The sequence below is a fragment of the Microcebus murinus genome, chromosome 12 (genome assembly GCF_040939455.1).
Source record: "Microcebus murinus isolate Inina chromosome 12, M.murinus_Inina_mat1.0, whole genome shotgun sequence".
In the NCBI taxonomy this organism is placed as follows: domain Eukaryota; kingdom Metazoa; phylum Chordata; class Mammalia; order Primates; family Cheirogaleidae; genus Microcebus; species Microcebus murinus.
This window is the reverse complement of record NC_134115.1, coordinates 67114314-67127043: the sequence shown is the minus strand read 5'-3', so window position 1 is coordinate 67127043 and position 12730 is coordinate 67114314. Positions and strand designations below refer to the sequence as shown.

The 12730-nt window shown below is 33.5% G+C and overlaps 1 protein-coding gene across 1 annotated transcript in view; it reads right to left on the bottom strand.

The window, feature by feature from the left end:
• Positions 1-2323: 2323 nt before the first annotated feature.
• Positions 2324-12730, bottom strand: part of LOC105855726 (protein NipSnap homolog 3A) — a 15144-nt gene continuing 4737 nt past the window's right edge. The window contains exons 2-6 of the mRNA XM_012736825.3: positions 11984-12194; positions 9669-9827; positions 7205-7354; positions 3251-3337; positions 2324-3160 (exon numbers count right to left, since the gene is read on the bottom strand). Coding sequence (XP_012592279.1) covers positions 3084-3160; positions 3251-3337; positions 7205-7354; positions 9669-9827; positions 11984-12194 — 684 coding nt within the window. The 3' untranslated portion in view covers positions 2324-3083. The remainder of the gene's footprint in view (positions 3161-3250; positions 3338-7204; positions 7355-9668; positions 9828-11983; positions 12195-12730) is intronic.

Sequence of the window (12730 nt, the reverse complement as noted above, 5' to 3'; positions counted from 1 at the left end):
TGGAGCTGAGGGAGAAGACTAAATGTGGCGAAAGATAACAGGAGGGCAGATCATGTAATGACTTGTCATAGGTGAGGGCTTGGATAATTACTCTGAATGGGGTAGGAAGGTATGGGGGGAGGGTTGAGCAGAGGAGTGATATGATCTGTCATATGTTTTAGACTATTCTGGCTACTGTGTTGAAAGTAGACTGGGATGGGGTCAGGAAGGCAAGGGCAGGAGATGAATTAACCACCCTTCCCCCAAATCCAGATGACTGACTGACTTGAGCCAGGATGGTTGCTGTAGGGATGTGACATGATCAAATTCTGGATATTTGGGATTTGATGACAGATACATAATGAGATGTGAGAGGAAAAGGAGGCAGCAAGAATTACTCTGAGGTTTGTCGCTTGAACAAATAGAAAGCTGACTTGCCATGACTTGAGATAGTTCCTGGGTAAAGATCAAGAGCTCGGTTTTGGACATGTGAGGTGTGAGATTTCTCACAGACATGCAGGTGAAGATGCTGAGAATGCAGTTGGATACGATGAGCCTGGAATTCAGAGGCAAGGGGTGGACTGGGGGAGCTATCAGCACACGGATAGCATTTGAAGCCACAAGCCTGGAGGAAATGATGTAGGGAGTGAGTGTAAATAGAAAAGAGAAGAAGAGGTCCAAGGCATCAGCCCTGGGACATCCAACATCAGAGGTCAAGGAGATAAAGACTAGGGAGTTAATGAGGAAAGAAAGCTTGTTTTGAGAAATGAAGAATGTGTTTCCAGAAGAAAGGAGAGGTCAATTGCTAACAGGTCAAGTGAAATGAGGACCGGAAGTGAGTTTGACAAGAGCAGTTTGGCTGGTGTGATGATTAGAGAATGTTTATGAGATAATGAGAAAACAGAGATAGGAAGTATGGACTACTACTCTTTTGAGTCATATTGTAAAGGAAAAAAATGAAGTAAGAAGTTTTTTAAATTCTTTTTTTAAAAGATGGTGGGGAAAATAATAGCATATTTATATGTTGAGGAGAAGGATCCCGTTGAGAGGGAAACCTGTGTCTTCAGGAGACAGAGAGAAGAAGGGCTGGAGCCACAACCTTCGGCAGCGAGTGTCCAGGTGGAGGGGTGTGTCTTTGCTTGGCACATGGACCTGGACCATTCATGCACAGTAAGAGGAGAGAGGGTACGGCACATATGCTTGGCTGCAGAAAAGTGGGTGGATAAAGGGTGGGAACTTGTGGCAAGCCTCTTGTGATGTTTTCATTTTCTCAGTGATGTAAAAGGAAAAGTCATCAGTGAAATGAAGACGGGGGGAGGTGTTGAGAGTCATTTAAGAGAATGGAAGGATGAACAAAGTAGAGAAAAATAGGATGCTATGATAGGAACCTGTACATGTAAATTACTTTCCTCTTCAAATGAGACCTCTTGGAAAGCAAATCCCTGTCATCTTAAGTTTTGGAAAAAGGCAAAATCCATTTGGAGCTAAGTATGAAGAATAAGGTACATGATTTAAACCAAGAAATCCTATTTTTGGCCCAAGCCAGGGAAGCCTGTAAGATAACTCTGAGTAAATCTATCAAAGAGATCAAAATGCCAGCCCTCGCCTTAGCCTTTAATGTCACAGATAACTGATGCTCATAACCCTAAGATACTATCACATTCTGAAACAAAATATTAAATTATCTTCCGTAGTATTTTTTAACCTTTAGATTTTAATTTAGTTCAGTTTTCATTTTTAAATTGGTAATTTATGTGTATGTAAAGCACATACTGAGTCCTCAACTGTTTCATATACATGTGAGATGTCTTAGGATTCCTTGTACTCTGCATGGAAAAGACTACTGAGGAGGCATAGGTTTGCTTATGCCTCTGCCACTGCTTGCCTTTCTTACAAGTATAATATCTTACAGTATATAATAGTCTAGATAAACTACCAATCCCTTGGGATCTGATAAATGAGCGAGAACTGTACTTTCTGTTTTCCAAATTTCCCTTGGAAAGCTAATTCATAATTTACTATTTTATAGGTAAGTTTTAGAAATAAAAAACAATATAGCTATAAATATAGACTACCAGGAGATCTTAGAATACCAAACCTAGTTTTAGAATGTAAAGGCATCAAGTAAAATGGAAATGAAAGATGTTTAAAGGAAAACCCTAGAGTATCTGTGGCAGTACTAAAGAAACCTTCCTTTCTGGGGTTACTAGCATGCTGTTTTCTTGATGTAACTGAATGGTCACAATAAAGTTGGTAAATTATTACTGTGTCACTATCCTAAAGCAACACAATAAGAGCTCCGGAGAAGAGGATATAAATATAAAATGCAAATTAAAAAATCAGAATAGATATGTAGGCTTTTATTAGGACAAGCATTTCCATAAACATAAAGATCTCTTTCAAACAAATGTCCCAAGATCTTTGTTAGTGATCCAAAATGAAGTAAAAATTAGTAAAATTAATTATAAATAAACACATTTCAGCATATAAACCAATGACTCTTCTGTAGATTTTTAATGCTGTGACCTACTTACATTATTTTCTAAGTTAGAGTGACTAATAATTAATGTGAAAACCATAATTAATACAGATGACACATATGATATTGTACTTTTCAAAAGTAAAGAAATATACTTGATCTAATATTTCTATAAATCCCATTGGATATAACAAAATAAACTTTAATGCGCAAAAATTTCTTTTAAATCTAGGAAGAAACAGACATGATAAACAGATAGATATTGTATATAGATAATTTAAAAATATTGTCAGGCAAGGAAATGTAAAACCATTATTTGAATATAAGAAAATACTATAATATGAAGCAAAAGGTTGTCAAAATACAGAAGAGAGATTCAAGATCATGAAACAGTGACAAGTATTTCTAATGTACAGTAGATACTGAAATGCCCCAGGGAAAATGAGCAGAACTATTTCCTGAAGTGGTGGTGACAAAGGACAGATTTAGCTTTCAAAAATGCAAGAAATACAGCAAATGAACTTACCACCTCCTTCAAATATAAGTGAGAACTTCTTGGGAGAATTTAGGCACTATTAGCACATCTCATGCCAGTTAATGAAATGCTTGGTATTTCAGTAGAAAACTATTTCAATGGTGAAAATGACACAGGAATCAGAAGCATATTCTGCTGAGACACTAGGTAGTTCACACTTTCTCGAACTGGAAAAACATTTCATAAGAAGGCATATAGAGTTATTGACTGAATCAAATTTGTTCTAAAAATAATCTGTGCCTAGTGAAACAGCTTACCAGCCGCCACAACTCTGGGATCCTCATGAGACCGATGTCGCCCAGCTGCTCGACTGTCCGCACTCTCGTTCCACCAAAGAACATAAACTGCGGAAATAAACCAAAAATAGTTTCTAAAAAAATACGGCATTAATAAATAAGAAATACTGAAAAATAAATCAGAAATGTTGTCTTTTTCTTTAAATCAAAATAGTGACATCAAAAAGGTAAAGCTAAATATGTTAGTGATAAGATTTCAGAGGGGTCAGAGATTTGGGAGAGAAATTTATAAATTAATTAATCAAACTGGAAACAGAAGGCTGAAGAGGATACATAAAGGAACATAGTTAAAGGCACAATTATGACTAGTTCCAGGTTCTATCACTTCCTATTTTATTTTATTTTTTAAAAAGCAGATTATAAAAAATTGGGTAAACTGTAGAAAATTTAGATGATACAAAGAAAGAAAACATTAAAATTAGTATCATCTTAATTTCCTAGAAAAACCTCCATTATTAATAATATATGGCACCGGGCATAGTGGTGCACGCCTGTAATCCTAGCACTCTGGGAGGCCAAGGCGGGCAGATTGCTCCAGGTCAGGAGTTCTAAACCAGCCTAAGCAAGACCCTGTCTCTACTAAAAAAAAAAAAAAATAGAAAGATATTAATTGACTAACTTAAAATATATATACAAAAAATTAGCCGGGCATGGTGGTGCATGCCTGTAGTCCCAGCTACTCGGGAGATTGAGGCAGTAGGATCGCTTGAGCCCAGGAGTTTGAGGTTGCTGTGAGCTAGGCTGATGCCATGGCACTCTAGCCTGGGCAACAAAGTGAGACTCTGTCTCAAAAAAAAAAAAAAAAAAAAAAAAAAAAAAAAATATATATATATATATATATATGGTGTGGGTTTTTTTTTTAAAAAAATGAATAAACCAAATTAAGGTCTTTCAATATATTATGCTCAGAAACAGATTTTTAAAAAATCAACAATATAAGAATTTTCTATGTCAATGATACTTATTTTAATGGCTATATGAATTCCTCCTTATCTATGTAACATAACAACTTTTTATATCAACCCCTTATTGTTATTTAGATTATTTGCAATATTGCAGTATTCCACAAGATACTGAAATAAATATTTTATACATAATTATAAGCTTTCTTTAATTAAAATTAACTACATGTTAGCTATATAGATTTTAGAAAATGCAGATAAATAAAAGGAGAAAAATTTTTAATCTTACCACCCTGAAAAAAACTACTTGTCTATTTGGGTGTATCTTTTCCACATTTATATATACATATTTTTATATATGTTTATATATTTATGATATACACATAGCATATATATTTATGCTTATATAAGATACATTGATATAATTTTGTATATGTATGTATACTTGTGTATTATAAGTACATTTGTTATATAACTAAGGTCATACCACATTGTTTCCAGTGTTTCCTTATTGTAAACAATGTTGACCTAAGCTTCATGAGAGCAGCACCTAAATGTACACCTACAATAATAACAATGCTGATGACTACTACGAACATCTGTTGGGTGCTTACTATGTGCCAGACCTGGTTTTAAGCATGTTTCAAGTATTCACTCACTTAGTCTTCATAATAATCCATGTGGTAGGTTAGAGAAATTTCTAAATGAGGAACTAAGGTGCAGTAAGACTAAGCAATTTACTCAAGGTTACAAAGTTAGTAAGTGATGAAGCCAGGATTTGAACCCAGGCAGTCTGGATCTGATTATTTCCTTAATATAAACTCCTAAAATTTAAATTGATAAAACAAAAAGACATAGATACTATGCCCCGGAAATGATGTATCAATTTATACTCAGCAGATTATCACTCTTCTACTATGCTGAGAATGAATTTAAGATTAAAAAGTGTGTGTACACCATTTTCAGTAGTTTTTTCTTATAAAAGTTATACATGTCCAGTATAGAAAATTAAAATAGAGACTTTAAAAGAACCTTTAATCTTATCATTCATACATGACTACTATATATTTTATGTCCTTTCAAATGTCCTTACTATATCACTAGATATATGTATTAATATATATTTATACATCCATGCATATTTCCTAGAAGCAGTATTGGCAAAGACAAAAAAATTAAGGTTTTTATTTATATTGCCAAATTTTTGGAAGGAAAAATTATACCAACATGAACTATACACAGTGTATGAGTACTTAATTTTTCCCTTACCTAACTATATATCTTTGCAAGGTAAAAAATCCTATCTCATTATTGTTTTAATTTGGATTTTTAAAAAAATATATTTGGCAGCCATCTGTAGTCTACCTTAGGGGAAGTTTTCATTTTTTCTTTTTTTCTTTTGGATTTCATTTATGGGGATTTAGGGTATGTAGAAAATTTGAGCTTTTGCATAATAAAATTATCAATTAATTATTTTCTCTTCATAGTTTCTTCATAACTCTTAGTTTAGAAATATAGTTCCCATCCATATTATTAAATAAATTCATCTATATGAATGAATTACTCATCTATTAATTCATCTAATAATTCATCCATTTAATAATTCTACAATTTCATTTTTATACTGAATCTATAATCCATTTAAATTTTATTAAGCATATGGTATAAGACAGACATGTAATAATTTTCATAAGTTTTCTCATCATATATTTTCAACTTGAAAATACTTTTTTGTATATTCTGATTATTTCCTTTAGATATATTACTAGAGATTGAATATCTGGGTAAAGATCAGGAACTCAGCTTTGAATATGTTAGGTTTGAGATATCCACTGAGCATTCAAATAGGGAAATTGAGGAGGCAATTGGATATACAGTCTTTCAAATATTTTATTAGGTATTCTTAGTCATTTATTCTTCCAGATGAACTTTAAAGACATTTTTTAAGATTTGCACCAAAAACCCTCTGAAATTCTCGCTGCAATTAATTTCAAATTTAAAAATTAGGCCGGGCGCTGTGGCTCACGCCTGTAATCCTAGCTCTTGGGAGGCCGAGGCGGGCGGATTGCTCAACGTCAGGAGTTCAAAACCAGCCTGAGCAAGAGCGAGACCCCGTCTCTACTATAAATAGAAAGAAATTATTTGGCCAACTGATATATATATATAAAAAATTAGCCGGGCATGGTGGCGCATGCCTGTAGTCCCAGCTACCCGGGAGGCTGAGGCAGAAGGATCACTCAAGCCCAGGAGTTTGAGGTTGCTGTGAGCTAGGCTGACGCCACGGCACTCACTCTAGCCTGGGCAACAAAGCGAGACTCTGTCTCAAAAAAAAAAAAAAAAAAAATTAAGTGCCCCAAATCAGTGTTTTATTAAATAAACTCAGCCAATCTATCATGCTACATATTATGCTATGTTTCCATCTATCTAACATGCTATCTAACTTGCTAGAGTGTTATGAAGTCATTATCAACCATGAATATGCACTGTTTCTAGCCTGTTTATATCTAATAACATTTTGTTCTTTGTATTCCTATGTCATTATATAACAAAGACAAAAATGATAGCAGTATTATATTGAAGTAATGGAAAATGAGTTTATTTTTTTTCTTTGGGCTTGTCCACGTTTTTAGCATTTGTAAAAAATATATAGTACATTTCAATTTGGAAACAATCTCTCTACCCTGAGTAATCTTATTTTTTAAAAATCAATAAAAATATATTTAGAGGAAAAAAGAATATTTCTCCAGGATCCCTCTAGTTTTAAAATTTTATAATTTTGATGTATCGATAGAAAGAAGCAGTTTAGCATTTGAAAAAGGCTCCATAAAGTATTAATATTCTAAAAAAATAATATGTAAACCAGTTTTTACAACCCTTAAAATTATAAAAAACTAAAAGTTTGGAAATAAAAATTAAAATGGACCATAATGAAAAAGAGAGATAAACTGACCCAAGAAATGTAACAGATCACCAATACACGCTTCAAGTTGATAGAAGGAATGGGCAACTATACCTCTGTTGAGTTCTCCATATTCTGTGTGGAATACACCAACTAGTTTTGTGTAGCCTAGATTGACATGGGCATTAATTGACCTTTTAAATGCATCACCCCACAGAGCTGGCCCACCAGGTTTCATCTGAAAAATAGCCAGTTCATAGACTCCTAGAATAGAGAGAAAAAGAATTATTTTACAAAAGATAATCAAGAAATTTTTAATCAGGTTTGTTTGTTTCCAGCAGAAGGCTGACCATATTTGTAGGGTAACCCACGTATACATATTTATGTAGTCATATTTATTAATTCTCTGCATTCTTTTTCCTTGCTTTGATGGTTAAAAAGTCCTTGTCCATGTTTAAGGGTCAGTTGTTAAGCTTAATCACAAAGAAAAGAAGGAAAAAGGACTGGAAGCTATGTATAAACTACCCTCTGAAATGTTTTTAATCTGTAAAATTTGTTAATCAAACAGATATTGACACTTTATAATGAAATATGATTTTTGAGCTGCCCAAGTCTATACTTTTTTTTTTTTAATTTTATTTCAGCATATTACAGGGGGTACAAATGTTTAGGTTACGTATATTGCCCTTACCCCACCCGAGTCAGAGCTTCAAGTGTGTCCATCCCCCAGATGGTGCACACTGCACCCATTAGGTGTGAATATACCTATCGCCTCCTCCCCCTCCCACATCCCAACACCCGATGAATGTTATTACTATATGCTCACTTACCATGTTTCCCTGAAAACATGACAGGGTCTTATATTTATTTTTCCTCAAGAAGACACCCCAGGGCTTATTTTCAGGGGATGTATTATTTTTTTTAAGTATGGTACAACAATCTACATTTATTCAAATATAGTTAAGTCATCTTCTTCCGGAACATCATCATAACTCTCCAAACCCCGAATTCCATCCTGAATTTCTTGTGACTATTTCCTTTAGAACCATTGGCCCCAATCTCTCATGTCGAGCAATAGAGCTTTCATGAGGCAGATGAGAAGGGCTGCTGTCTTCTTTAAACACTCCAGGACATAATGCATGGGTTGTGCAGATACGCTGCGTAGCCACGCCCATCCTTAGGTCTTATTTTCGGGGTAGGGCTTATATTGCGCAAATGCTTAGAAATCCTGCTAGGGTTTATTTTATGGGTAGGTCTTATTTTTGGGGAAACACAGTAGGTGTTGATCAGTTAAAACCAATTTGATGGTGAGTACATGTGGTGCTTGTTTTCCCATTTTGGGGATACTTCACTTAGTAGAATGCCAAGTCTACACTTTTAAAAAAGAAATGAATAATAGCAGTATTATCTGGTCTCCTACATTTCCCTCTTCTTTTCAATTTTTAGAGAGAATACTTTTTTCTTTGTATAATTTCCCCTTAGAGGATTTCATTTCTAACTAGAACAGCAAACAAACAGTTGACCTGAAGTCATGTCCGAGCCTTTGAGGAAAAAAGAAAACCCTGAAGGAGGTGGTCTTATTGTTCCTAAATATCCAGGTAAAAGCTTGAAAAGCATTTTATTGATAACTTCTGGTCAGAAGTATGGGGTAGGGGGAGAGAAAGAAACTAGGGGACAAGATCAGATTAGATTAGATTTCTTGAGTAAGAAAAAGGAAAAAGTATAGTTAGTAAAGAATTATGAACAACATAGAGGAAGAGAACTAAGATCTGACACTGTTCAGAAGCCAACTATTTTATTTAGATAGTGCTGAAAGCTAAGGGGAATTTTAAGTGTATTAGGATCCAAATAAAGCTTTTCAAATCTCTAGTAATTTAAAATAAAATACAATATTGAGTTTATGGGAGAAATAAAATAAAATTTAAATTAGTCTATGCTTTTCTAATCTGACCTGTGTTTAAAACTGGTTTGAGGTAATTATTTCCTTAAGTGAGCAAGAAGTAAAATCAGCAAGAAGACAAATCTTAAGGAATTACTTTCAAGCCGAGAAATGAGAAAGAAGAAGGTATATAAGTTAAACTACAATAATATAGCTTAAGAGTTTAAGTTAATTTATTCCTCAAAACAGTCAGTCTTACAAGCAAAAATGTACTTAATGATTCAAGATCAGCTGAATTGGAAAAAATTGTGGAAAAAAATACTTGTATATTTAAAAATTTATAACATTTTAAAACTATGACAAAATTTCATAAACTTCCCTTTATCTATCTACACCTGTTTTCCTTGTTCCTAATTCCTACTTCTCCACTTTTACTGACGATGTTGACTTTTTAAATAACACAGCTAACCTTTAAGAGTCAGTCAGATTCCAATTTGGAAAAGTACTTCATTATTTGATGTTCATTGTTTTAAGGATAAGCAAAGAGCTCAAATTCATTTTTATTTCCACATTCACCATACAGTCATACATAAAACAAAGAATTTTATTTTTCTTCTGTGGAACTTTAGTCTGTATAGCATTGGATCTTTAGTATTTTACTCATTAAAACTCAAAGTCTAAGAAGGAAGAAGCACTTACCTTCTTTTGGAGGCTTTTCTAATTTGCACCATGGTACCAGATAAGTAATCTCAAACTCTTGTTCATCAATCAGAGGCCAATTTGGAATAATAAATTGTTCCTGCCATTCCTTATCTTTGGCTATGGCTTTCCGAACTTCAGTTCGATGAGCAAAATTATCTGTGGGAAGAAATGAATCAAGAAAAATAAAAATTTTCAATTTAAAATCACCTATAATTTTCTTTGGATTCCATTCAACAAACATTCATCAAGGCCATATAAAAACCCTGTGTTCTGTCACTGGAGATACCAACATAAATAGATGTGGCAACTGCCTATAAGTTACTCATGGTCTAAAAGGGCAGTAGAAATGTAAAGAACTAATTCTAATATCGTATAATGGCTTTACAGGCTTTACCACTTTAGGAGGCAGTTGTGTAAATTAGGTCAGTTACTGAAACTTTCCATATCTGAATTTCTTATTCTGTGAAATGGAGATGATAATATAATACCTACCTTCAAGGATGTTGTGAGGATTAAATGAATTAATACATGAAAAGACCTTAGAACAGTGTTTAGTACATTAGTCACTACTCAGTATATGTTAACTATTCTTATTAATTAATTTAGGCATTTGATGTTTACTCCTAGCTTAGAGAAAGACTATTTTTCCTTGGTGGTGGTGGTGGGTGATCAGGTCAAGATACACTTTTTATCAAATTTAACATAAATGAAATTAAGATGTATTTTGTAATCTTGTTCTCTTTTGAACAAACAGCTTCCAGAGAAATAATGCTGATTCTTTTCCTTATTGTCAATCATTCTTTTTCCCTACCACTTATTTCTTCTCTAAGTTACCCAAACAGATACATGCATTTACCAACGTAAGGGACTAGTACAGTCAGCTCTCTGTATCTGTGAGTTGTACATCTCTAGATTTACCTAATCGGGCTAAAAATATTTAAAAAAATACACAATAAAATAAAAACAATAGAGTATAACAACTATTTTCATAGCATATACATTGCATTAGTTATTATAAATAATGTAGAGATGATATAAAGTATATGGGAGGATGTGTGTAGGCTCTATGCAAATACTACACCATTTTATATAAAGGACTTGTGCTGATTTTGGTATTCACAAGGTAGTGGGGTGGAGGAATGAGGGGGTGGGAGTAGGATGAGGTCCTATAACCAATCCCCTATGAATACACAGGCACAACTACACTATATTTACTATTAGGGCCTCCTAAGACTAACATAAGAGTAATGGTAAAAGGGTTTTATATGATTTATGTTGGGAATAGGGAATAACACCTATCTAATAACTGAAGTGAGTTATAGGGCTTTATTAGCAGTTTTTTAAATGGGACATGATTCAGCTTGTGGTATATCTAGAACATAAATTATGTTTTAATGGGGCTTGCTTTATTAGAACAGGGGAAAACCTAAAGAAAGGCCACGTTAAGTATGCAATGAACAGTTTTCATATTAAGTTACTTATGACTATTAACTTTGGACACTTATCACTAAACACTAAATGAAATTATTAAAAAAATTATTAAAATTATTAAAAAAGTTCTTTAGATATTATTGAGTCCTGACGTGGATGGTTGAGAATAGACACTAGTGTAACAAACATTCTGGCAATTCTTATAGCTTGTTTTGCTTCCTCTACTATATGAGGGGTAGGTTAGCTTTAACATGGGAAGAACTCTTTCTGATTCCTTTTTCTTTGCCTTCCTAGAGTAGTATGACAGTGAATTCCTTGAAGCTTTGGGGTACAGAAATGAAACAAAAGTGGTCTCAAACATAACAGAATTACCAAACTCAGAGTTAGGTAAAGCTTAAAAGTTAACCATCATCCCCTATAAACCTCCATTTTCGTAAAGCCCCTAAATGTTTGAATTATTTCTGCTAAAATATTGATATCTGGCCATAGGTTTAATAATAAGAAAAGATACTTCTCCTTTCCATTTGTAATCCTAACCCACTTGGACTTTTGCAATCACTGTTATAAATTTTTCATAAACCATCTTTATAACAAACCATGCTAAAATTTTTCTGAGAATTAAAGTCTAGTTCACAATTTTATGATTTGATATATGAGACTTCACATTTCCCATGTATAATAATATAAGAGTTCAAGCAAGGGGTTGTTAGAGATATACCATTGGAGGAATAATCACTAAATTTATTTTTTTTGGTATTGTTTTTTAAAAATATTACTTAACCTATATGTATCTATAGTAATATAGATCCAAGAATGAAGTCTCATGTAATATCTAACAGGATGAAAATCTGTACTGAACACTTAAGCTGGATGACTCATACCATACTTCCAAATATGAAACAATTTATTCATTCTGCCTCCAAATTCAACATTCCAGAATCCAACTAATTCAGAGTGAGCTGTCCGAAGGTGAATGTTTTTCTTAATATTTTCCAAGAACTCATTCATTTTCGAAGGTTTAAGGTAATAAGTACGAAATTCATAGAATGTTCCATCATATTGTCTGGGGCCTGTAGCAAAAGATGAGCACACCTGAAAAAAATAAAGCAAATTTAAATATTTTGGGAAGGTAGAATTCATTACATTATGTAGCAACCAAATCTGAGTCTGGTACTTCTATTGAGTTTGTACTTCTATTACTAATCCTCTACATACATTTGTTTATATATAGATGTCAATAAAGATTAACTACTTTTCTTTTTCAAGTTTCTAAAAGAATGGGAATGGCTATTCCGGTCAAAGTATTTCCTAAATCCAATGATGAAGACCACTGGTCAAAAATAGGACTGGAATGTAACTAATTTAAAAAGAAGCTACGACCTATCCAATCACATTGTATTATGGGGGGAGACTGAATGTTCAAAAAGGGCGAGATCAACAAGTCAGAATTGTCTGAATCACTGTTTCTAATTACATTTATTACACCCAATTATAGCAGATTGATGGAAATATCCTTTAAGAACCCTTTATCCTTTGAGTTCCCTTTGTAATAGTCGTATTCTCACAATGTAAATTGCTGTCCTAATTTGGTTCTCTGAGCTTGAGTGAACTGAACTTTCAGTAGCAAG